Below are 26,627 nucleotides of genomic sequence, written 5' to 3' on the forward strand. Positions count from 1 at the left end.
ATGTTATATGAACCGTTAGAAGTGGGGCTATTTTGAGTGCGTATGATGTATTGATTACTCCACTTCTAATCTACTGCCTCCATACTTTTAGTCATCCATTTATGAAACACATTCCAGGATGATCTGAGAAATGTTATTTATTAATGTAGTAAGGTGGGTGAGGAAAGGGTCTCATAGGCAACAGAAATTACATATCCTCAGAGAAACTCACTTAGTTGTGTGTGAATAAGAAAGAGTGACTGTCTTCTCAGTTATGTCACACCTGTTCGATCACTACAGCACTCAGAGAAAAACAGACCATTTTCCAACACATGGAGTGTTGTTCAGATATACTTATCTCCGATTGTGTGCTCTCTCAGGGTCTACTAATGTAATTTCTTTTCACAAAGCTTTGTTTAAAAAAAATAAAAGAAAATCCAGATGAATGTGTTTGATGTTAAAAGGTGTTTTTTTTAGATAAAATAACCCACAACAGCAGAGAAACCTAATTACAAAGTTACAAGGGCATGCTGTATATAGCCCTCGAGTCAGTAATACAGACTATATGGGGGGTATCTATGCTTGATATAGTGTTTTAATTATGCACAGCAGCATATTTAGAGATGTGTAGAACCTCATTTTACCTTAGAAAGCAAAAATGAACCCAGAGGGCTTCTTTTTAGCAGTTTCCGAGCATTAAACCTGGTTTCAAACACATAAATCTGGTATAATGTGGAGAAAAAGGCACATAAGGACAACGGGGTTTCGAGGTAGGGTAAAGCATAAAAGCAATAAAGAACCAAAGAAATGTATAAATTCCTTTTATTTGTTTATTATGATATAAAGCAGGCACATGAATACAAGAAACTTGTGCACTAATAAGTCAGCTCTCAATAACAAAAAGTCCACAGCAAAGTAGTCAAATCTGAACTCAAATACAGGAACAAAAAGACAAACTGTGAGGAAACAATCTTTATGAAAAACATGCTGGAAATGTTTGATTCTAAGGTAAAATAAAAAATAACTATCAAGTAACCATACCATGCCAATGCTGCAGTTGTTCACACATAAGAAGCAGAATTTCAAAGCCTTGCTGTACACCAATACACCTCTATGCAGGAGAACACTATGAACGACTGCTGCACACTATATCACCACCCATTGTCACCTGAAGTAAAAAAAAAAAAAAAAACCCAAACTTTAAATTTAAAGCTCTAATACCTCTCAACTTGTTTCTAGTTTTTATAAAGATTGTTCACAAGTAGATTCCCTATTAGTGTTCAAGCTCAGAGACAGGAATATAAACAATCAGGATCAGGTTAAAGTCAGGGGAGTCCTCTCTTCTCTAAGCAGAGTCAAGAAGATGTTAAACTGTGAGGGTGTTTGGTCACATTGTCAGTTAATGAAGCTTTGTCAGCTTCACAAGTACAGACACAGGGTCTGTTTATTGTCGAGCCCTCAGGGACCCCTCCACTCTGAAGAGTTGGAGGTATATCTGGAAAGTTAGACTAGACGTGGTGGTGGATCTGCGTGACTCATTCCATCAAACTGTGAGCCCAGCGAGGAGCAAACAGGAGGCTGGGAGGAGCCGCCTTCTGATCGCTCCAATGATTAAACATTAAAAAGAAATAAAACTTTAGATGCTTAAATTATGAAGAAATGACATTTAACAGACAACATGTTTAAGGGTTTACAAATGATTCATCATTCAGCTCTGATAATAGCGTTTTTACTTGTGTATAAAGTTATAAAAGTACAGGCACACATGGAAATATATTGACATTGGTTGCTTAGAGTTTAACCAAACACATTAAAAATGTTACCAGTTAGCCCAACACATCCACTTGATCTACAGTTATAACTCAGGTTAAAATAAGGCAGTTGAGATTTTGCATAGTTGATATTTGCAGAACAGAAGCGATCTTGCAATCATCAAACACTTTCTTGGAAAACACCAGAGAACCTACAGTGTTACCTATCAAACTGGTCAGAAAACACAAGAAACAAAGCCTCCTGGAATTAGTTCAGATAATACCTGTAGTATCCACTCATCTGCAGCCCATAAACAGGAACAAAGAAAAAAAACACTTTACTCCAGTTGATTCCCCTCTGACTGCTTATGAGCCAGTTAATGCTACAGACAAATCATAGCTGAGCGTGTGGAATAGAAATGAGGCAGTGTAGGAATATAGTTGGTCAAATAGACAAGCCATCTAAGCAAAGGTAGAATAAAGGTGATAAAACTCTCTCTTGTGATAAAATGACGAGCTTTATCTGTGTTTAAACTCATTGGTCAAGATGTGTGCGTGTGTGTGCTCTTCTGAATCAGAAAGAAGGGAGTCTAGATGCTATCCATGGCTTTGAACTCGCTCAGAGCCTGCACCGGGTTCACATGCTTCTTGTGAGAGGATCTCTTGACTTTGTTGGTTTGGCCGTCGTCCTGCTTCTCCCTCTTCACCAGAGGCTTCTTCTCCGGAGCTTTCATCCTCCAGGAGATGGCCGGCATATTGAGGGATTCCATGGCTTTGCTCTTTTGGTACTTAGTGGATGCAACGTAGGAGGCCTTGACGGTGGACACGACGGCGTTCATCAGATTTTTGGCGGCCTGGATGAGGGACATGGCGCTGTCCAGCTGAATAGATAAGAGAGAACGTCAGAGAGACAGTTAATCAAAGCAAACCTGCTGTGACTTGATGGAAATCATGTAAGGACTAACACTACGGTGTCCACTTCTGTCACACGCTTTCCAGAATGGAGACTGAGATTCGAGTGTTTGCAGAGGAGAATTAACAGCGTCTCAGAGTTTGTCCTGCATACAGACGGATGTGAGGAATTTTAGAATATGGGAAAAGGTCGCACTAATTTAATCTGCACAGTTTAATAGCCTCAGAGACTCTGGTGACACTTGACTGGATGTGTTGCAGGCATTGGCTCATTTCAGCCTTACTGAACGGAGGAAGAATTCATTACTTCCTGCACACAGCGGCAGCCTTGTTTAATTAATCTCAATGGCAAGTAATAGGTTAATTAATACTTAAATAGGGTCTGTAAACATTTGCCTTTTACAGTGTCATCTTAAGTAGTAAAAAGGTAAAAAAAAAAAAAGGGGATATTGGTCCTCGCTCACAGAGAAAGGCTAGTATTTCTTTTATCTGATAATTCATTTTGAAATACAGGCTGTAAATCATAGTGCAGAGAATGATTCACAAACAAATGACAACCAACAGCCAATGCTCTCAAGTATTAGCATTTTTTAATTTCTTTGGGCAACACCAGATGATAAAACTTTAGAAAGGATCCAATAAATTTCATTGATTGAATTAGCTGGGAACAACAGGTGCTTTGTGAATATTTCTTTGTAAACTAACGTGGCTCCATTGTTCATTTTCTCCCAGGAACATTGTGTTTATCCTTGAGGCTTCAGAAAAATCTCAGCACCCTCTTTTCCTTTGTTGGTGTTTTGAAACCTGCACTGCTCACATCAGCTCTCACTGCTCGCTCTTTCTTCTTTTAAGGCGCTGCCAACCCAGTCGCCCTCTGCAGTCTTCACAATAGTTACAGTCCAAATAAAATGCTTTAATTTAACACCCCATATCAACTGCTCTACTACTCTTTAGGTACTGTGGGGCCTGTTGCACAATGAGGATTGTAAAGCTTTGACAGTGTTGCCATGTTTTATGTCATGTTGAACTTACCCCAGAGACAACCAGCTCTCCTCCCAGGTTCTGCACTTCAGCCTTCACTTTGCTGCAGATGTTCAGCTGGTGGCAGTACAAAGCAATCCTCTGCAGGTAAGCAAGCAGGTCCTGCTTACAGGTGGAGTCAGGGCACTGCAAAGAGAAAGGCAGAATGTGTAAACCAATGTTCACATTAAGAAGTAAAATAAGCAGGAACAGGTTTGTGGTTTTAATACTACCTGCCTGCAGGTCCAAAACAATGAATCAATTTTGTCACTTTAGTCATTTGCTGGCACTCCTCAATCTGAATATTTATGCGATTCCACAGAGGCAATGATCTCGCACTTTATCAAGATGAGTTGTAGCAGTTTGACAGGTAAGGTAGACACCCACATTAGGGACGTGCTCAGAGCCAAAATGACAAACGCACGCCCACTACCTGCTAGATTGATAACCCATCCTCACAGGGTTAGGCACGATCAAGTCACACAGAATGCAAATTCTATTAAGAGCCCAACACGGCTGTCAATCATTTACTTCTCAGTGCTGGCCATAATCCTGTGTGAAGTCTTCCTGGAAACAAAAATACTTCCTCTAAATTCTAGGCAGCAGTTCTGTTTGGTAAGTAGAAATGGATTCAGGGCTCAAAAAGTCCCCTATCCTCACCGTCATCGATCCCTGCATTCATCAAGTGCAGGTGTTTGAGAATCCTCAATCCAAACAAGTTCAAGACGGACATCAGCTTTAAAGAGGAGCCATTACCCTCATTCACAGGCTTTATTTAGTCCTTCTGATACATCTGTAATAGCTTTGGTGGATCTACATTTTAGAACTCTGTTTATCTCAGACTCTGTCATTGAAACCCTCACTGCAGCTTCTGTCTACAAACGCTTCATTATAGACCTCTGCGGTGGATGGATTTCAATTTAAGAAATGTATTTTAACCGTATAATTGTTAATCAATACAAATGCTGATTCATTTAACAGTCAAAAACTAACTGATTGATTGGTTAATCAATGCACTTCTACAAGAAACAGACGAGAGGAATCTTAAATCACGTAGCAAACCCTTTTGGAAGACCCAGGTTCTACTCCTAATTGAAAGAGCTAATTATTCTTCCCAACAAGGCGTTAACTGTTCCCTCAAAAGTGAGCTAAGAACACAAAACAAATTACATTGGAGCCATAAAAAAATCATCACCTTCAAGAAATCCAATAAATTATCATACAACCCACTTAAGAGTGGCAGGATGTGAAGAGCCCAACAAATACATCTCATTCAGCATTGGCACCCTCTCTGAGTTATTTCATCTCATCATAATTAAACCTGAGTTCTACCTTGGAACACCATTTCTATACCCTTTTCTGGGCTGGCTGGCTGAGCCCCCTGCCAGCGTGGTAATTAGGACACAGAACTCTTCTTAGCTGCTCATCAAGAGAAGGATGTAAACACCCTGCTGGGGCTCTGACACTCCACATCAGGATGTAGATCTCTGCTGAGTGACCTGACACACGAATGCTGATGTCTGACATGATGAAGACGTGGTGCGAGAGGATCTTGTTATAGACAACTAGGGGCTGGCAGCTTTTCGCCTCGTCTACTGAACCAACTGTGCTTTGTGAAATACGCCGGAGTGACCGTGTTGAGCGAGGGAGCCAGGAGGAAAAAGCAGCTGAAACATCAGGATTTGCAGGTGCTCGGCTGTCTGAAGGAGGAGTCCTCTGGCAGCTGTTAATTCTGAGTGCAGGGAAAAGGTGAACGGGAGGTAATAGCAGCCAATCTTTTAATTGATGGCATCTGTAGGACGGCGCTGGTGAGGTCAGTGCAGGAGTGTGCAGGAGTGTTTGCATGAGTCTCGGCTAAATGAGGAGGATTTCTGTGAGGCTGTAAGTGAGCAAACTACACAGAGGACGGCAGCTCTTTCAGCTGACCATTACCACTATTACAGTGCAGTGATCCAATGAGGGTGAGGAAATCCTTGTTTTCTTTTCTGTACGCAAAGCTTTCTGTACACGTCAAACAGACTGGGACGTGTCTAATCCTAGTGAGCGCGCCAGTATCCCTGGTGAGAGTGTGGAGTGCTTGCTGAATAATGCGCACTCACTTCCACAAATACAGCCAAGCATGCATGCGTTTACACCACCCCAGCCAGCACAACTGTGCTCATTCACACACAGCAGACAGCAGAGTAATGTGCTGCTATAGTAGAACAAGGACACCAAACATTTCCTTCCACCTTCCTCAGAGACAGCCTCCCTATCTGCATAACTAAACACAAATCAAAACAAATAAAACCAAGGCTATTGCACTTGTGGAGAGATCTACAGATGTCCTGTGATAATAGAATAAAATGAAGCCTTTTCCCAATACCATCCCCTCCTGATTAATCGAGGAAGGGCTAAGTGGAGAGGAGGGGAATATAAGGGTTGACATTCTATTAAAGAAGGGTATGCAAGAAGAGATGAGGAGAGAAAGAGCTGGAGGGGATGATCATCATACAGGAGAGGACTAATACACGGCTGAGAGACTGGATAAAAGAGGAGAGGGAGGGAGGGCTAAAAAGAGGAGAGAAGAAGAAAAATAAGTAGTTGGAAGAAAAAAAAAAGAGGAGGATGAATGGTGAGCCAGAGGGGGAACAGTATGGAGGAGTAAATAAGGGGAGAAATCCTACTGGGGAAAACGGGACGCAGACAGGAGGATTCAACCGCAGTTTGGAGGGGGGTATAAGTAAGAAATAGTGTGGATGTGTGTGTGAGTGAGTGTGTGTGCATAGACACTTGCATGCAATAGCAAAGACCTAGGATGAGGCTGAATGCAGCAGCCATGCTAATGAGGGCTCGGGGAAGTATTCAGACGGCTGAGAGCAGGGCGCTGTGAAAGCATCACTTGTGCTCATACTCAGCTCAGCTGCTGGCTTCACTCAGCACTCAGGAAACTCTGCAAGGCTGCTCCGACTGTGACATGTGAATACATAAGCTGCACAGGGAAGAGACAAGAACACCTTGGATTGTTTTGGTAATTCAAACAAAAGCACTGTGTGTGATTTGCTTCATGGCTTTCAGAGGCTGATTAGACTTAGAGAAATTTAAACACGTTTACTGTGCTGCGTTCAGAATTTCAATGTATCTGTGGGTGAGTTAGATTACTACAAAGCATGAGGCATTTGCTTGTATTCTACAAATACAGAAAAAAAAGTTTTGCTTATTTGTTTTTTTCCCTTTAAACTGTGGAAAAAAAACATCTAAACAATGTTGCATCAAACCAGCTCAGTCATAGTTTGTACAGGCAGTCAGAGGTTATGAGAGTATCTTGGGGTCCAACATTATCAGTCTGTGAACCAGCAGGAGCTGATGATGTTGTGGCAGCAGGTGCATTAGATGTAATTTGGGCCTCCTTTAAAAAACCCAGCATAGCATCAGTGCTTTTCTGCTTTCAAGGGTAAGATTTGGAAGACTTTTAGCACACCTGTCGAGTAGTGTTAAAATCTTTATTAATGACAGCTAATGATGCTCAGTAATTGCATCCAGGTGCCAAAATCCACTGAAGGTGCATCTCCTAATCCTGTAGACGGGGGGAAAAAAAGGCCGTCTCTGGAAGAGTTCAAACTGAACATAACACTCTGATCACAAAGGTCTGATCATGTCAACTGTTACGTGAATGAAATAATTTTAAAGCTTTTGGATAATTAGAAAGTTAAGGATCTGCAATCGCTGGTCCAGTAGGTAGAAGGTAAAAATCCCAGCTGCCCCCCAAAACTGACTTCACACTATCATTGTGATTTTTATTGTGTCTCATTCTGTGCTGCTGTAATCCGTTCTCCAGCCTGATGATATGCCCTCTTAGTTTTCACATGCTGTGAGGCCAGTTATGGAACGGGACAGTCAGCCTCGCTGGGTCAGCGACTACTGAGAGATGGCACAGCAAAGAGAGGGGCACTAGAGACTTCATCACACAGCTCTGGATATCTCTTCAAGGCAAACTAATAGAAAAGGTGAGTCACCAGCTTTCAACAGGAGCCAGCAGTACATGAAGAAATGTCAATGAGTCTTGTAGAGTTGTCCTGGTCTCCTCTCTGCTGGCTCTAAGTGCCCTCTCAGAAAAATAGAGGAGACACTTCAAAGTTTGAAAAAATGAGATGATCATTGTTTTAATTTTCTAATTGTTTCTCTTAGGAAGAATTGCTTTCATGACTTTTGCTTTGTTCCATATTCATGAGGGTCTCACTTTGTGTGTGGGTAGCCTTTCTTGGTTTTGAATTGTTTAGCATTTTAGACGCTGCTGTAGAAGAGCTTCACAGCAGAGTACTGCGCAAAAAATCTTTTCCCCCTTATCAACTCACAGCCCACAAAAAAGAAGGGAAATTAGGCAATAAGAATTATGGAGTAGGATGTTGAACAGAAGGATTTCACTGTGTCCGTGTTGGGTAATGTCCATGATATAAATGGTGATCAGGAAGGTCAGGTCCCATTATTGGAAATGCCATGCAGTTTCACTGAATTCCATTATACAGAGCAGAGACAGAGTCAGAGCCACTGTGCTGCTGCCGCCCAGCATTGACCTTTCATGACGCATCACCCAGAGGAAATGCCAATTTCCAATATTTACTGACACCGCAGCATTCTAATGTGCCGCTGCCAGCAACCTGTTGGGGAGTGCCACAGGGCAGAGAACAAAAAGGTGTTTTCAGATATGTCAGATTTTCCAGTTGTTTCTTATGGTGAGTGAATTGATACTTCCACTGCTGTGAAGTCTAAGTGTGCTTCAGTGTTTGCACTGTCTTCATTTGGTCTCTGCCTGTTGCTTCGATTCCCTCGCTGTCTAGAGACAGCTGCACTGCTTAACACAAATAAAAGAATATGTGTTTATTTCAACCGCAAGCTGATAACAGGACCTCAACTTTATAAATCACCCCATAACGTAACGTACTGACAGCCCAATTTATTCCCGTTACGTTAAGAGACAACCACAAACACAAAAACCATTATCGAGGAAAGCCATGTGATGTTGTGGCGGCATTTTTCAGCTCCAAGGGAAGGGCACAGACCTTGGACAACAAAGCTTGTTTTGCCACACAGGTTCACAGCTGTGACGTATAAAACAGTGAGCAGGGGAAGGAAGATGAGAGGATATATCAGGCATTTATGTGACTGTGTGCACTATAGAGGGTTGTGGATAATTAGCTCTGCCTAACCCGAGAAAGGACCTTCAGGTCAGAAAGCCAACAGGAACTTTTATCTGCCATTACACCTCAAAACTACCAGGGGGAGGCAGGAATATGGAAATATATATGTTAGTGTGTGTGCCCACTCACAGGGAATAACAGCACGCCTGAGATCTGTGGAAAATGTTTGAGGAGAAAGAAGAGAATGGACTGCACATCGAAGTAGTTCAAGGAGAAAGTCGACTACTCAGACACTGGAATTGCTGAAATCTACACCTTTATCTGAAAGAAACAGAAAGTCTTGAGAAAAGTCAAACGGAAGTTCTTAAAACCACTCAGAAAAAAAAATATAAGCACTGAATGTGCACTTTTCACAGAGCTCTGATAGTTAAAGAGGAGGTTATTGTGCTTTTCTCTAGGTTTTATCTCTCTGGTCTTCCTGCAATAGTTTGTACATAATTTAAAGGTGAAAACAAACCCTCAATTTCCTCACGTTGCCACTTTATAACCCTGTTTAAAATATGCGAAAGCATTATCATCCTTAACAGGCTTCATTGTTGCTGTGCTGTACATCTGATTACATCTGTCTGCTGCTGATCCCGTTCTGTTGATGGCTTAGTATGAATCTGCCGTAGTCAACGAATCTGAATGAAGATCAATTTCAAGACACGATGGGACACCGGATCTCCTCTTTGTCCACTGCAGCTGCTAAAAAGATGCTCCACGTTGACGCAGGGCAGATTCAATCACATCGTGCCAATCGGGAATGTTAATATGACATTGAAGCAGACAGGGCGTCTGGGTGTGACAGGAGAACATCAAGCTGGGGGCGAGCCAAAAAGACAGACTTTAGAGGTAACCATGGGGACCAATTAAATGGCTCTCATCAATTTTTAATGTTGGCGCTGCACCTGTCAGTCAGGCACTCTCATACTTGTAAGCAAAACCGATAACTTAGCACTGCTGCCAAAGATGAGTCGAGTACAAATAGATGTTTTTACATATTAATACTTTTATTCTATTGAGAAATCAGACTTTGACATATATCGAGCCTGGCATTCTCCTCCCTTTTGGCTCACTCCAAAGGCAGCTGCTCTAAGATCTCAGATTTTCAATTACAGGTGGAAAAACAATGATTTTACGAAGGCCTTAAGATCTTTTAAATATTTATCTTTGCTTTAAACTAGGAGCCGGCTAAAGTCACAGCACTCATCACTGTTTAAAGGGGAATAAAACATTTATCTGAACAATAACAGGCAATGTCAGGCTGTTCTTACTATAATTGCTGTTTGGTCCCCATATTGTCTTAAATGACATTCAGGAATGACTAAAAACATAAAAAAAGGACAAATCAGATTGCCTTCATAACAATCAGATGGGAATTGATCCACTTTCTGAACCAGGATGTAAAGTATGCTTCATTCAGTTGGGCTGAGCTGCACTTGGCTGAGGGCTGACCCTTGAACTGCTGAGCTGAGAATTTGTGGACTCTCTGGGTGATTTTGCTTCTCCACTGCAGTAGGTAATTTACAACCCTGTCTGCTGTTAAGCGTCTGGGGCCAGTGCTGGGATTAGACTGTGACCAGCAACAGAGCCCATGGATCACCATAAATCTCTACTGATTGAATGCAAATTGGAAAAGTACACTATGTATGTCAGTATACATCATGAGAATAAAGCTTGCAGGCACACAGCTAGCACATGCCCATTCTCTAAATATGCAAGCCTTATTTTATGTGCATGTGTTTGTATGTGTACATGCAAGTGTTTATGTGGGCAGCAGGCAAGCAGCAGAAATTTATGGGCTACATGGTGGCTAACACATTTACATTATAAATCTCAATTACATAGCATTATTTGTTTACCAGCTGGCTTCGATGGAATTCTCATAAGGTGCCCTGCAGAGGAGGGTCATAAATTCTTAATAAACTGCAGTGCAGACCTTTGTACAGCACTGACCTAAATCCTGCAGCTCATCTCTGCACTACACTCATTTCTTTAAAATTTAATGAGGCTCTATTACACATATTTAACTTTTTTCCCGAAACCCCAAACTAGATCATGTCCACCTGAACGTCCTTCTGTTGAATACAATATGCACGAAACCAAAACACGGCTTGACACGGTCCTGCACTGGAGAATGCGAGTTGAGATGCTGTGCTATCAGTCTGGGACCATCTGCCGATGTGTTTTATATGAGGAGTAAACCCTCACAGGCCCTGCAGGCCAGAGGCACAGAGCGTAAGTGATTAATATGCCTAGGTTAATGAGCAGTCCCAGCATTGCCTTTGCTCGCTGTCTGCTGTCAGTATGTGTGCATCGTGGCGCTGAATCACATCCCTATTGCTGCTGGAGTATGAAGACCATCCCAATGTGCCATGCCTCTGCTTAAAGTGGGCCTGTGGCATCTCCTGATTTGCTAGAGTTATAGCCCTAAATATAAACTGCCTGTGTAAATAAATAAATTTTAAAAACTGCCACCTGGCAATTATACTGCTAATTAAAAGGCGAAGCACTCTTAATGGATTCATCTCTCAGGAGGAATGATCCTCTCCCCACATAAATGCACTCCTCCCTTTTCTACCTCCATCTCAGCATCATTCTCCTCTCCTCTCCCCCCTCACCCATCCCTGGGAGCCCTGGGTGATGTGTTACGGGTGAGTGTCGCCTGGACAGCCAGTGTTTTGGTCTCTGCTTAGAGAGAAAGGCTAAGAGGGACAGCTGGATGGGTTCAGAGGCTGGAGGGGTCCTCACATTTGGCAAAGACTTGTGGTCCCACAGCCAAAGCTCTTCATTTATTCATTCTCTGAGTGCCTCAACCCCCAAATCCCCTAATAGTGTATACACACAAACATACATATACACAGCTGAGAGATAAAGAATCGAGCACTTACAAGCAGCCGAGGATGAGAGAGTAAAATAATCCCCCACATCCATACACATGTGCTTGCAGAGAGGTAGGCCAGTTGACAGCAGTGTTTAGATGTAGGCGCAACAACACACAAACACACACACAAACGCACGCTCACACACCTGCACAGTTGCCCATCTGTTTTCTTCTGGGGATAACACTGTTTTCATTAAAGTGAATAAGCATCTTCAAAAGCGGCAGTGAAGCATAAAAAGTCACTTTCCAGAACGGCTTATTCCCTCTTCAGATGATTCGGATGCAATTAGGTCAGAACAGTTCTGACTTTTACTTTGTGTTGGACGGGGACCTGTAACATGAAGGATCTGAAGGCGCCTTAAATAAAACATCAGGCATGCTGTGCTGCAGCACATTATGTCACAGACAGGCTGAAAGGTAAGAGCTGATGTTTTAATATGCGTGACTTGATTAAAACCTGTTTGGGCACCAATAACCCCCCCACACACACACACTCACACACACCTTCCTTTGACATCCTTTCTGACTATCAGCATTATCCATACAATCCTTTTGGACATAGTTTTATATAGATTCTTCCATATAATCTGTTCATATGGATAACACTTCCCATGTGCTGTAGCAGCCCTGAACATGCAGTGTCTTGTCTCGTTACACAAGAAACCCCAAGGCTTTGAAATCAAGAACATAAAGCCTCAATCAATAATTAAACACTGCTTTGTGTGGGAATACCTAGACTGTTTAGAGACTAATGGTGCACAGCAGATTCAAACAGATTTGTTAATGACCAATGCATAGCATTGATATGCATGTGTTGTACTTGGCCATGAATCATTCAATTTGAAAGAGCTCATTACTTAACAGAGAGGCTTTCTGCTCTAACGTTGTTTTGCCAACATATCAGAAAGGATGTCAACAACACCAGAGTAAGAGAGCGACTTCCAAACGCCTCCAATGTTATCAAAATTGAAATCTTACAGCAAACATCCCAAGCCAGCTTGTTCAGTGCTAAAGCACGTGTTCAGGAATAGAAGTGGAGAAAACCACAGCTGGTGCATCTAAACCTTTGAGTCTGGCAACATCTTTAAAGAAGAAAACCTCGATCCGACAACCCTGTCTTGTTCCAAACATCAAAACTAAACTCTTCCATGATTTAACAACAAAATGTATACATATTGCAGACACACAGAGGAGATGCATCTCTGGCTAAGAGCTGGCACATGAATAAGTTGGGGGATAAATCATGTACAGTGTCTCCCTGAGGTGTGGTACAGTGCAAGTATTTAAGTGAAATATGAGGCCATGGATAATTGAATGTGTGTTTCCCTATGTCAAGGACCATAGTCTCTGGGGAAAGGATAGATGCAGAGAGATGATGGAATTGGGAATTGGGGGGTGGGAGATGGAGGACCGAGAAAGAGAAGGAGGGAGTGCTTGATCCTGAAAGAAATTGCTAAAAACTGGTATGGGCTGTGACATGAGTTACACAAATCACAGACGCTCTCTACATCTGAAGAGCCCTGCAGAGTGAACTCTTTGCTTGGATATGACTCTAAATGTGTAAATGAGAGGGGGGAAAAGCATTTGTACAGAGAACACTGTGTTGTGCTTTGGCAGACATGAAGTAATAAGAGAGGAGAACTGTCTCTAAGAAAAAGTTTGCCTTGTATTCGGAGTCGTTATATCTGGCTTACATGCAGCACTGCTGAGCAAAACATTTAAAAATAAAAGGAAGGAGTGTCAAGATGCAATCAGTATGAAAGTTTAGCTTTATCAAACTCAGCGCGAGCACAAAAGCTTCCCTCAGCAACACAGGAGCTGAAAGGAGAACTTTGACTCCACTCCTACACTTTGCTGTCAACTCGTGTCTTTTAGTGAAAACATTCAGGGCTCAGAAGAAGGAAAGTCCAACTTCTAGTTTAAATTAATGACCATCACTAAAATGATTTGCACCCTTAACTGATACACAAAGGATGCCAGTGCTAAATCTGAACATTTCTGTTGCATAGTATAAAACTACAAAGTTGCTTTCTTTTTTTTTTTTTTAACTTAACATCTTTTTGTAGAATTCCTTTCTCCTTAACATGTTGCTTAGCAATACATATGACATAAGCTGTGCTTCGCTTTTTTAACACAAGCAGTCCACTAATTTCCCAGTATGTGCCCTTTGTGTTACTGCACTTGTTGCAATTTAATTGGGCCCCGACAGTGTCAATGTGGCTCACTGATACAATTCTAATTATGTTGAAATGCTGACTCAGCATTTCAACATATTGTTATCCTGTGACTTTATTATGTTGAAATGCTGATTCAGCATTTCAACATATTGTTATCCTGTGACTTTATTCCACTTCTTCTTCTTCTTCTTCTTCTTCTTATTCTTCCGTACGTTTTTTGGACCTTTTCACAACCTTCAAATTTTGTCCGATTTTCACCGTTCAACTTTTAAACTATTCAGCTTGTTCAGGACATGTGTGCTATATATTTTCACTTTTCTAACTATTAAACTTTTTGATTTATTCAGCTTTTTCCAAAAAAATTTCTCTATGTTAAACAGATGGGAAATTTCAGCTCCTCTGACTAAAATCTGCTTCAACTTCAACAAGCTCTAACTTCAGCTTACTCCCACTTACAGACTTCATTTTTGCTTTAAAATGTTCACTGATCTTTCCACTACTGATATCTGTAATAACTCTTTTAATATCTTCAACTGTTTTTGAGATTTCACTGTCTAAGCGACACAAACTTTTCACTCTTTTCACCTCTCCTCCTGCTCTCAGAGGGCGGAATGTTTTCAATTTGAGTGGGAGAAGCAGCTGCTGCTACTGAAAAAAACTGCCGATTAACCTGCCATAAAATTCTCAAACTTGACTCAAATCAGACAAAAAAGGCATCAAAATGTTCCCTGAGTCCTCCTGCTTCTAACAAAGGTGATATTTCAGCAAAAGATTGTACCATTTGGACAGTATGCAGCCAACTGTCGACCTAACTCGGCTTTTGCTCCTATGTAATACTATGGGACTTTGATCGAACATTTCTGGTCAGAACCATTTCGAGGCCCTTTTTGAAATTGTCACCGTCCTCTCTCTTTTACGTCTATCTATACAAAAATTGTACTGACATGTTCCCCAAAGCTTTGGCTTTCATAGGATGTGCTCACTTTTTACAAATCTCACTCTGTTACTAAACTGTGACAGAAGATTCAGAGGGTGTCCCAGCAGAAATCCCAGAGCTTTCTGTTGAAGGAGTAGGGTTCCTAACATCTGTTACTCGTTATGATTTAAGTAGTGATCACCATGGCAACAGCTGATCTCTGCTGGGTGTCACAGGACATGTAGATACAGTCTACCACACACACACAGGACACACAAGTTTGCACTGTTTGGGCATTTTAAAGACTTTGGCACCATTTCTAAAGTCCTCCATCAATCTTCTCACCCCTGTATGGATCCACAGCTCCTTTTTACTGCATCTTCTTCTACTTATATCACAAAATGCTGTAGGCTTCACATCTCTACCCTCTTTACTTTTGAATGATTAACTCACACACACACACACAAACATTTTACCATCAAAAACAGAGACAAGGCGACAGAGGATTCAAACATGACAACCTTTCATCACACACAGCTGTTTTTACTAAATAATCAAAACACTCAGGAACAAAGACACACATGTACTTCAGTTACTTATAATACTATACCTCCCCCTTTGTCTTAAACTACATGCTCCACTATTCATACAACTTTTTCCCACACCTTATAATTCTCAAACTGCTGGTTTTTCTTCTATTACTAGTGCTGCATTAATCTCTGTACTGTTTTTTCCCCTATTTCTTCTACTTCTTCTCTCCATTCCACATTTTTAGCTCTACTTCACATCATAACCCCCTTTTTTTAACTTTTAAATGATTAAACTTTATTTAAAACATTTTACCATCAAAAACAGAGACTGCAATAATATTCTGATCCCCTGCAACTCCTTCAACTTCAACTGCTTCTACCTTTTGCAGACTTTGACCAGAGACTCTGTTCACACATTAAACTGGTCCTATTCTCTTCATCCCATTAACACATTAGTCATAGATTTCTGCTGTCTTCTACATTTTTAAAATTTCACTGCTTGGTTTCTCTCTCTTTGTATTTATTTATTTTAACTTTGTTAGGCTGATTTAATTTCCACTGTAACCATTTTTTTTGTCCACTGATTGTATCAACCTGATTTTTCTTGCCATTTTTTCTTTCCTTTATTTTACATTTTCAGCTTTTTCCACTCTTATGCAAACTTTTCCAGCTTCAGCATTTCAACGCATTTGCTGCAAGGAAATGCAACTTCTCTAGTTATGTTGAAATGCTGATTCAGCATTTCAACATATTGTTATCCTACTTTATTATTCCAGGTTCTTCTTCTTCTTCTTCTTATTCTTCCGTACGTTTTTTGGCTCTTTTCACAGCCTTCAAATTTTGTCCGATTTTCACCGTTCAACTTTTAAACTATTCAGCTTGTTTAGGACATGTGTGCTATATCTTTTCACTTTTCTAACTATTAAACTTTTTGATTTATTCAGCTTTTTCCAAAAAAATTTCTCTATGTTAAACAGATGGGAAATGTCAGCTCCTTCCTTTAAATCTCCTTCAACTTTAACAAGCTCTAACTTCAGCTTACTTCCACTTACAGACTTCAATTAAACTTTAAAATGTTCAGCTATCTTTCCACTCTTCAGGTTTTTATCTGCTCTTCAACAGCTTTTACTGTTTTTGAGATTTCACTCTTCAAGCAACATAAACTTTTCCCACTTTGCCCTAAAATCGAAGCTGCTAGACTGCGGAATGTTTTCAAATAGAGTGAGAGAGGCTGCTGCAGTAAGGTTGTGCGAATCTCGATCGAATTGTCATAACTTCCAAAATATTCACAGCAGAAAAATAAAAAGTACATTAAATGGTTCACTGAAGGCTCCTGCTTCTTACAAAGGGAGTATTTTAGCAAAAAAATGTACAGTTTTGCCAAAAAACGCCTCAGTGTGAGAGAAACCGTCACATCCCTGTAATCTGAAGTAATGTTAAAATCTGACCAATATTTCTCATCAACTTCATTCCTAACTACTTTTATACATCACCCTCCTGCGGTCAGTTTTAATCCTATCATCTTGTAAAGCATATCATCTTGTTCATCAGAGTCTCCAGATTCTCACAATGTTTTTGTTTTTCTTCTAGCCCTTAGGGTTTCAGCATAAATGCAGTTTGTTCGGACCTATGTCTAGCCCAAAAATCCAGCTTAAGATCAGTGGATACAAAGGAGTTCCAAAGTTCAACTGCCATTTCACACTCATTATGACATCATGATGATCACCATGGTAACCACACAGCTGTGGGTAATCACTGATTAGGTCTTTGAAGGACAGAGAAACACATATGTTTCTTTATAATGCCTAAACAGCCAACCCAAACTGTCTTACACGAACACATACAGCCAACCCAAACACACACAGACCAACACACACAGACCAACACACACACACACACACACACACACACACACACATACACACACACACACACACACACACACACACACACACACACACACACACACACACACACACACACACACACACACACACACACACACACAAACATTTTACCATCCAAAACAGTGAAAAGGCAGCAGAAGATTCAAACATGACAACCTTTCATCACACACAGCTGTTTATACTAAATAATCAAAACATCCAGGAACAAAGACACACATATACTTCAGTTACTTATAATACCATACCTCCCCCTTTGACTTAATCTACATGCTCCACTATTTATACAGCTTTGTCCCACACCTAATAATTGTCAAACTGCTACTTTTTCTTCTTCTTTCTTCCTTTCTTCTTACTAGTGCTTCATTAATCTCTGTACTGTTTTTTCCCCTATTTCTTCTACTTCTTCTCTCCATTCCACATTTTCAGCTCTAGTTCACATCATAACCCCCTTTTTAACTTTTAAATGATTAAACTTTATTTAAAACATTTTACCATCAAAAACAGAGACTGCAATAATATTCTGATCCCCTGCAACTCCTTCAACTTCAACTGCTTCTACCTTTTGCAGACTTTGACCAGAGACTCTGTTCACACATTAAACTGGTCCTATTCTCTTCATCCCATTAACACATTAGTCATAGATTTCTGCTGTCTTCTACATTTTTGAGATTTCACTGTTTGGTTTCTCTCTCTTTGTATTTATTTATTTTAACTTTTAAAGGCTGATTTACATTTCCACTGTATCCACGTTCTTAATCCACTCCTTTATTTTACATTTTCAGCTTTTTCCACTTTTATGCAAACTTTTCCAGCTTCAGCATTTCAACGCATTTGCTGCAAGGAAATGCAACTTCTCTAGTTAAACTTCTTATTCTTCCGTACGTTTTTTGGCTCTTTTCACAGCCTTCAAATTTTGTCCGATTTTCACCGTTCAACTTTTAAACTATTCAGCTTGTTTAGGACATGTGTGCTATATCTTTTCACTTTTCTAACTATTAAACTTTTTGATTTATTCAGCTTTTTCCAAAAAAATTTCTCTATGTTAAACAGATGGGAAATTTCAGCTCCTCTGACTAAAATCTGCTTCAACTTCAACAAGCTCTAACTTCAGCTTACTCCCACTTACAGACTTCATTTTTGCTTTAAAATGTTCACTGATCTTTCCACTACTGATATCTGTAATAACTTTTTTAATATCTTCAACTGTTTTTGAGATTTCACTGTATAAGCGACACAAACTTTTCACTCTTTTCACCTCTCCTCCTGCTCTCAGAGGGCGGAATGTTTTCAATTTGACTGAGAGAAGCAGCTGCTGCTACTGAAAAAAACTGCCGATTAACCTGCCATAAAATTCTCAAACTTGACTCAAATCAAACAAAAAAGGCTGCTACTCCTTCAACTTCAACTGCTTCTACCTTTTGCAGACTTTGACTCGAGACTCTGTTCACACATTAAACTGGTCCTATTCTCCTCATCTCATTTACACATTAATCATAGATTTCTGCTTTCTTCTACATTTTTGAGATTTCACTGTTTGGTTTCTCTCTCTTTTTATTTAATTATTTTAACTTTTGTAGGCTGATTTACATTTCCACTGTATCCACTTTCTTTATCCACTCATTGTCTTTTCCTCATTTCTCTTAACATTTTTTTTTTTCCTTTATTTTACATTTTCAGTTTTTTCCACTTTTATTCAAACTTTTCCAGCTTCAGCATTTCAACGCATTTGCTGCAAGGAAATGCAACTTCTCTAGTTATATGTTAGGGTTTCTAGCACAAAGGTGTCGTCCACAGGAAATCCTTTGGGATGGAGGTTCATTAATGACTTACGTTGTCAGCAATGGTGCGGCCCAGCTTGTCCATTCTTGATCCAGCCTCTGCAATTTTCTTTGCAGCACTGATGACATCAGACGTGTTCTTCAGCGGCCCTTTCCCCCTGGGGAGAAAAGTGGAAAGATCAGTCGCTGTTTGTGATCTCCAGCAGCCTCATTTCATATGCAGCAGCATCTCAGTCATGGAGAGTCTGTTTGTTTTGGAAGCTTGTTTTTTCAGGCAGAGGCATGCGTGGATAGAGAAGCATAACTTATGGGAATAGTTCAGGAAAACGAAACAAAAACACATGTGCATGCTGGTGCACAGATGTTACTGCACTTCAAGTACTTACACACTCTGGCATTATATCATTCAAAAATTAAAGGGCACCTTTCACTTTGGCATTGTCCCTGTGCTGCTGTATGAACACTCCAGGTATAACATATGAAACACATATTATTCAAAATACGATTTGAGAACATGGCAGCACCATTACAGGCACAATCTGAAGAAACTGTGATGAAGAGCCCATTGGATCCTGGTAGTCACCATATGTTTAAACTGCAACTGATATTTTCAAATCAATCTGTTCAGCCCTTTTATTCAAGCAGCTTTGGAGGGCATATCAGAGAGCTAAGGCGCAAAAAGGATTGGTTTTGTATTTGTCAGTTGCTCTCAGAAATCCCTGCAAACACACACTAGCTCTTCACTGCTATGGTTGTTTCTATCCAGGTATGGAACAAAGGAGGACAGCCAGAGGAACAAAAAAAAAAGACTTAAGAGTAGAAACATTCAATTTAAAGGCTTTGGTCTTTGTCCTAAAGCTAAACATCCAGTCTTGACCTTTGGCGAGCCAAACAAAGCCCGTCCCCACACGGGTCAGGCCAGCCCTGACCCAGCCCACTGTAAGCTTGTCAGCCGTTTGCCGTTTTTTTCTGCCCCCACAAGGGACTCTGAGACACAGTTGGCAAGAGGCACAAATTGGATTCAAAGCTGCTCTCTCCAGGCTAAAAAATGAGCTATCCAACCCAGAACAGATGGAATTTTGTGTTCTGTTCTCTTGCTTCCTCTTCCCTCTGCTGCTATCTCCGCCCCTTCCCCCTTGTCGCTCCCTCTGCTGCTCCCCTGTACAGCAAGTCAGGGTCCTCGCAAGCACAGACTGGCAGGTCTCCGGGGACGGGTCTACCCCCTGGAGACAGCGGTCAAGGCAGTGTGATAGGTTCTTGTTGAGTGCTTTGAATAGAGTTGTGATAGCAAAACGTAATTGCTTGAACCAATGAAAATCACCACATCTGGGTGCATGAGTAAATAAAGCAGACACTGATTCCTCCCTAAATGCTGATTTCCTTTAAAAATATCCCTTGCTAGCCTTAAGAGAAAAAGAGTGACTGCTTCATTTATTTCCCTCAGCTCTGCCTCACTGGCAAAGAAACAATGACAAAAGCACAAAGAGGCCACACAGATGGACAAGAGACCTCCTGACATGAGGACCCCCAGAAGATTACTGCGAGGAGTTTTCACCTGAAGGAAAGACAAGGGACGTCAAGGTTCAGTGACAGCTGCATGCCTCCAGATGGGTGTAATCTGCATCAGTCTGAGCCCTCCACAGCACAGAACGCTCCCAGAAAGGTGTCTCCCAAATACGTCGCATGTTTTCCAGCCACACATGCCTTATTCATGAGAGCTGTCATACAGCCATAAGCAATGCAGGAGTCGACAAGACTCTCACTCTCTGCAGGTTTGTCAAGAGACAGGTCCAAAACAATTACCTCCTACAGCATTAACCTTGGCAGGGCTTTGAGCCAGCTCAAGGTTGAGGGGGCAATAATTTGGGCGCTGGCTGAATTAGCCTGCTACTGACCTTCCCTGTGCAACTGCAGCCTGCCAGAGTCAAGGCATAATGTGAAGTCATATATTCGATCTAACAAACATCTTTGTGTGCCCCATCACGCTCACACACACACACACACACATCAAACACACACAGGCCTACACAGTGCTAGTGTGCCAAGTTGAAATGTTAAATCGTAGTCCTAAACTTTCAGAGTCACTGCATTAAAACCAACAGAAACACACCAATGCTTAAAGCTTTATAGATTTATCCATTAGTGACTGAAGTAAACAGCACAAACTAGTCTACACACAGGTACATATGACACAGGTAAGCTATGGTACATTAATACATCATGTTGTGTACACACTTAAAGACAAACAGCCGGTGGTAAGATCCATTTATAGCGTGCCATTCTGAACTGAAAGCCTTTTGTTTTTCACTACCACTCCTGTGGGTGGGTTATCATGAAATCCTAGATGAAGTAAGCAGGGACTCAGAGGCCTCTCTTTTTTTACCATTCTATCCACTGACAACAAACTGCCTTGGCATACAAACATCAACAAGGCTTTTTTTTTTTTTTTTTTCATTTTTTAACAATCATTGCTTACAAGCTGGTGGTCAACAGGTAGAGTGACAAGCAACTAATGACGATGTATGATCAGAGCTAATTGGAAAAATCATCAATCATGAATTCTTCATAGGTACCCTGTATTTTTTCAACAGCATGCATGCTCTATGCTTAAGTTCATATATATGTAAGAAACACAGAAATATGTACTTTCACTGCTTAGCTGAGACAAGGACGCGCTTATTGTTTGGTGTTTTGGTCTAAAGAGTGACCCAACCTCAAGGTTTCACAACAAAGGTACTCTATAAGTATATTTTGAGGTTATGCTCAAAAAAAACACACAAGTGAGATGCATTCTCAAGGGATGTTTTTTTTTATTTTAATCAAAGACGTGTCCCTAATAACCACTAATGCATTTGCTAATGAGATAAATATAAAATTCTTTAAACTGAAACGCAGGTGGCACAAAGCATCAAAGACACAGCTGCTATTTAACACTGTTCTGTGTCCGCAAATGTTACAGAATGCTGCTGTTCTTGGGTGTTTACCCCTTGCTTGAAACCACACAGCCACAGACTTAACATGTTAGCATCATTTTGAGTAAAAGACTCACTTCCTGTCGACCATGATTACTCCCTTGACTCCTTGGTTGTCTTTTACTTTGACAGCCAATGTGTAGGATCAATGTTCTGCAAGGCCCTTATCTAGACCTTTGTAACAGGCATTGAGACAAGGGAACAGAATAAAGGCTATTGATAGGCTCAAGGTAGGTAGAAACTGGTTCTGGTTCACTTCCTTACAAAACTAAAACTTATTTTATGCCCTTTTGCTGAAAACCTGCAATAAAACTAACCAGAAAGTACAAGTGGAGATTTCAAGAACTATCTATTTATCAAGTATGAGCAAGAACAACACTGAACCAAAGACAGAAGGCCAAAAATGGTTTTGAATGTGTTTTTTTTTAATCCAGTAAACCTTGTGTCAGAAAAGCTTGAAGGGGCTGTTTTTCTTATTGGAGAGATTCTCATTTGAATTCCTTCGGTCTCCTCTTGACTCAGAGAAGAAGCTTTCATTTTGATATAAAGATGTCACCGCAATCAATAACCTCTTAAAAAATATATACACAGCTGCAGAATCTAATAAAGAAACATGGGTGGCACTCTGAGTTGGAAGCAGCATCATTTGCATTTCATTTAAATGTGTTTACGGCGTATACAGTGCATGGGGAGCAAAAGGCTGCAATTTCTTTTTTCATTTCTCTGTCCTGTGAAAGAATGGAAGCAAATGGAAAACTGTCGGGTCCTATGTGACTTGAGTCAGATCACTGTCTGCGTTCACAATTTGAACTCTGCAGCTTTTCAGTATCATGCGTCTGGCCAAGGAGACGGGATCTTTGACCCGTTCAGACGGTAAAGAGGCAGCATTTCAGCGTCGCTTCGGATGTGACTCATCGTAAGACACAAAATGTCCTCTGACTAATTCAATTAAATATTCAAAAAGGCAGAGTCATACAAAAACAGTCAGACGCAAACAAAGTCAGCCAGTCAAAATGTTTCTTACACACACACACACACTACCCACTGGGTGAGCTAGACAACAGAGCACAGAGATGGAAATTCTGTTCAGCACTGACTAAATGTGGTCAATATTACCACACCAGCAACACATTTTTCATGTTAAGTAGACACATGCATATTAATTGTACACAGCAGCAGTAATTTAAAGCAACAGAATTAAAAGCTTGGTAGGACATTTTTTTATTGAAAAAGCACCCAACATTTTGTTTATCAATGATGTATCTTCAAAGCAGAGAATTCGGCAGACAAAAGATTTTGTCTCTACTTTCCTAGAAGCATGGGGTATTATAATTCCTCAGAAATCAAAGCAGTAAAAACTTCAAGGTGTTGTAATATTTGAGCAGCACTGTACGGTATACATCAAGTTTGCTGCCCAATAGTTATGGCACTATATAGGAGCTTAGAGAAGTTGAAGAGGGTTGAGGAACTCTGTATCACTCAAAGTGCCAGAGCTCAAGGTTTCATTTTACGCTCCTCTATGAAAGCAAGGGTTTCTGTTGTGTTCCAAGGTGCATAAACATAACTTGTGAAAAAAAAAAACATATAATACCGCTAAAATACTAACAAACCTGTCTGTAAAGAGTATTACTACTACTATGACTATGGTTGTGCCCATATGATCTGAATACATTTTGTGACTTTTAGGTCTACTTATAGATTTTTAATCACTGATGTTTTAAAAGTCTATGCAATGCTGATTAACCTTAAAAAATATTTTCCATCTCTCCACAGTTCTTAGTTGCCCTGGCAAGATTTGCCAAACAGCAGCGCTTCTGCAGAAATCAATACTTGTGAAGTTCTCAGCAAACACTCTGCTTTTTATCAAGAAACTTTTAAGACCCACTGACTGTTTCTAGTGGAGGCATATTTTTAAGCAATATCTCTGCAAAGATGTTTCATAATATTCCGTCCTACTTGCTCGCATTTTGCATTTTTTTTGGTACAACCTTTCCCCATCATCATCTGTGTTTCTACACACCACTGAGTGGTGTAAATAAAGCCTACCTGTAGAGGCTCTGCTTAAATCAGAGTACTTTGGCTTGTGCATATTGCGACTTGAGGGAGGAGGGGGTGGGAATCATGAAGAAAATCCTACCTACAGAGCTGCTTTGGGAAAAGGGAGATCTCTGATGTGTGAACGCTAGTGTTAAACAGGATTGTGGAGATATGAGCCAATGTTAGGAAACAGATGTAAGCTTACAGTGTGATTGCAGTCAGCCTCGCTTTAACATGCATTCTACCCTGGAAGCATTTTGCTTGAATTTCCCTGAACAACTATTAACCTGAGGGCAGCAAGGTGACATGTGTACTGGTCCCATTGATAGGCCTGGGCGGATAACAAATTTTGCTGTCCCACAATTTTTGACAATAAACAATATTATTGACATTATTATTATGAGACCAAATTACACAATTATATAATGATCATATATCAAGCTAATGCAATACACCCTTTCAAATGCAATAAAGTTTTATTTCTTATGAGTATTTTTTACTATTTAATAAATGGAATATCAATAACTTTCAAATATGCTAAAAAATAAAATAAAATTAAACTAAATAGACTCGGTCAAAAACTGAACTTAAAAAAACAGCATTTCTTTTGTGATGTAGCAAACTACACTTCCTGTGTCCATGTAAATTCTCACTCATCAAGATCAGAGTTTTTCTGGATGCTCCAAACCGATGCATCTGGACTGTTCAGAGTTTGTGAAGTTGTTTCCCCTCTCATCCAAGAGGCTTCATCAGCTTCATCCAAAACTATGAACAGTCTAGTTGTTTTTATTTTAAGCGTTCAGAATACACTTTCTGTGAGCACACACCACTTTGCATTGTGCCATTTGTATTTACTTTGTCGATCAAACGCCTCAGTGAGTGTTGACTGTCAAGCGATATATTGAGGCCAACAAAATTATCAAGTTCATTTCATTTATCAAACGATCAATTGATTTATTGACTTTCTTCCCAGGCCTACCCATTGATGATGAAGAAAGCACTGCAGAAATACATCAACTACAAGCTTGAAGTGGGCATCTATACTCCAAACAACTCATTCATGTGTCTTATGAGGACAGAGAAATCTTGACAATTAACCACTGGGCTATCATTTCCTCAAGTGTGAAAAAGCTTTGGGTCTGAGCCAAGCTGTTAGTCGTGCTCACCTGGTGAAGTCTGTCATCTCCATCATGATCATGCACATCTGCTTAGCCAACACAATGATGTCATTGCCACTGTCATCCCACTTGGATACTTCAGCATCCAGCTTGCTCTTCTCTTCCTGGAAGCTAGCCACCTGTTCAGCAATCTTTGCCTTCTGCTCCTGGGGCAACTGAGCCATGATAGCCTGAAGGGGGAATTATGGAAAGTGTAGAGGGTTAGCACACCAGGTCACATCATTCTCTTACTGAGGAGCTTTCTGTCTTCAGGGCATTTTGTTTCATGTCATCTCCTACGGTTTTCATAGTTGGCCTGCCACAGAGGAGCACAGTGATGTCTGAGACCAGAGTAGAGGAGTATAAACAATATGACACACGACAATACTGAACTCTTTCATACAGAGTCGCTCTCTTATCAGGTGGACTTGTACACATTTTGCTAGTTACATGTTTTTTTCCACCTTACATTTCATATATAATAATACATTAAAAATGTGTATTACTGTGCTTACTGGAAGTATCGCCGATACACTCAGGCAAGTTAAAGACCACATGACTCATAATTTTAAAACTCAAACAAACAGATTTATACATTTAGAGAGTATTGATCACACCTTAACCCCTCTTTTTGGAGAGATGGAGTTCATATCTCAATGCGTCAGGGTTGAATTAGATTGCTCACTTATTTTTTGACTCTTGGCAGTGTACACAAGTCATCAAAGATTGAAAAATAGCCAGAGAAATGGTCATTTCTTTTCTTTAAATCAATGAAATCAAGGCCAGTGACTTGGATGTCTTCAGTGAATGTCCTGGGTTAAGAGGGGACTGCAATTTTTTTTTTTTTGTAGCTTCTCATTTTTGGTTCAATACAGGGTTCACAACCACAAAATAATATCATGTGAAATCTTTAAGAAAAAAAACGGACACGTTTATTAAACTTTAAGCCTCTTACAGTGAAAGAGATCATCGAGGCTTTTTTAACTGCGCTCAATATCATCTCTATCCCTCCACTGCGTAGGACGGTTAAAGGGCAGCTTCCAAACAGGCAATCAGACATTCAATGAGTGAGCTTGTGAGGCCGAAGTGGGCAGACACTTATGAGCAGGAAATCTAATATCATTGTAAGAGTTTTCATTCCATTACTGGTAAATAGGACCCACTCTCTAGAGTCATCTAAGCTTGAAAAGCTGTTCGGGGCGGTGCAAAGATGAGAAGCGCCTACCTGACAAAACAGTCTGATAATCTTTAATGAACATAACAAACAGCATGGAACAGTACTGATGGATCACTCTGCCTGCAGGGATTTGAGAGATTAACTTATTACCTTGTTTTCTTTAAATCATTAAAGCACTAAGCCTCTGAAGGTACAATAACGTCTGATGTTAAAACAGACAAAAGCTGTTTGGTGAGGGAGCTGGAGCTCACACAGCCAGAATGGCAATGCT

At 40.5% G+C, this 26,627-nt stretch overlaps 1 protein-coding gene across 3 annotated transcripts in view; it reads right to left on the minus strand.

Moving 5' to 3' along the window:
• Nucleotides 1-784: 784 nt before the first annotated feature.
• The window catches only part of ctnna1 (catenin (cadherin-associated protein), alpha 1), an 81,973-nt gene continuing 56,130 nt past the window's right edge, over nucleotides 785-26,627 (minus strand). For all 3 annotated transcript variants that reach the window (XM_074673455.1, XM_074673456.1, XM_074673454.1), the window contains exons 15-18: nucleotides 25,189-25,370; nucleotides 19,066-19,171; nucleotides 3,675-3,809; nucleotides 785-2,611 (exon numbers count right to left, since the gene is read on the minus strand). In XM_074673455.1, coding sequence (XP_074529556.1) covers nucleotides 2,321-2,611; nucleotides 3,675-3,809; nucleotides 19,066-19,171; nucleotides 25,189-25,370 — 714 coding nt within the window. In that variant the 3' untranslated portion in view covers nucleotides 785-2,320. The remainder of the gene's footprint in view (nucleotides 2,612-3,674; nucleotides 3,810-19,065; nucleotides 19,172-25,188; nucleotides 25,371-26,627) is intronic.

The sequence above is a fragment of the Halichoeres trimaculatus genome, unplaced genomic scaffold, assembly GCF_033239565.1.
Source record: "Halichoeres trimaculatus isolate MK-OKI-2021-1 unplaced genomic scaffold, fHalTri1.1 fHalTri1_scaffold_7, whole genome shotgun sequence".
NCBI classification, from domain to species: Eukaryota; Metazoa; Chordata; class Actinopteri; order Labriformes; family Labridae; genus Halichoeres; species Halichoeres trimaculatus.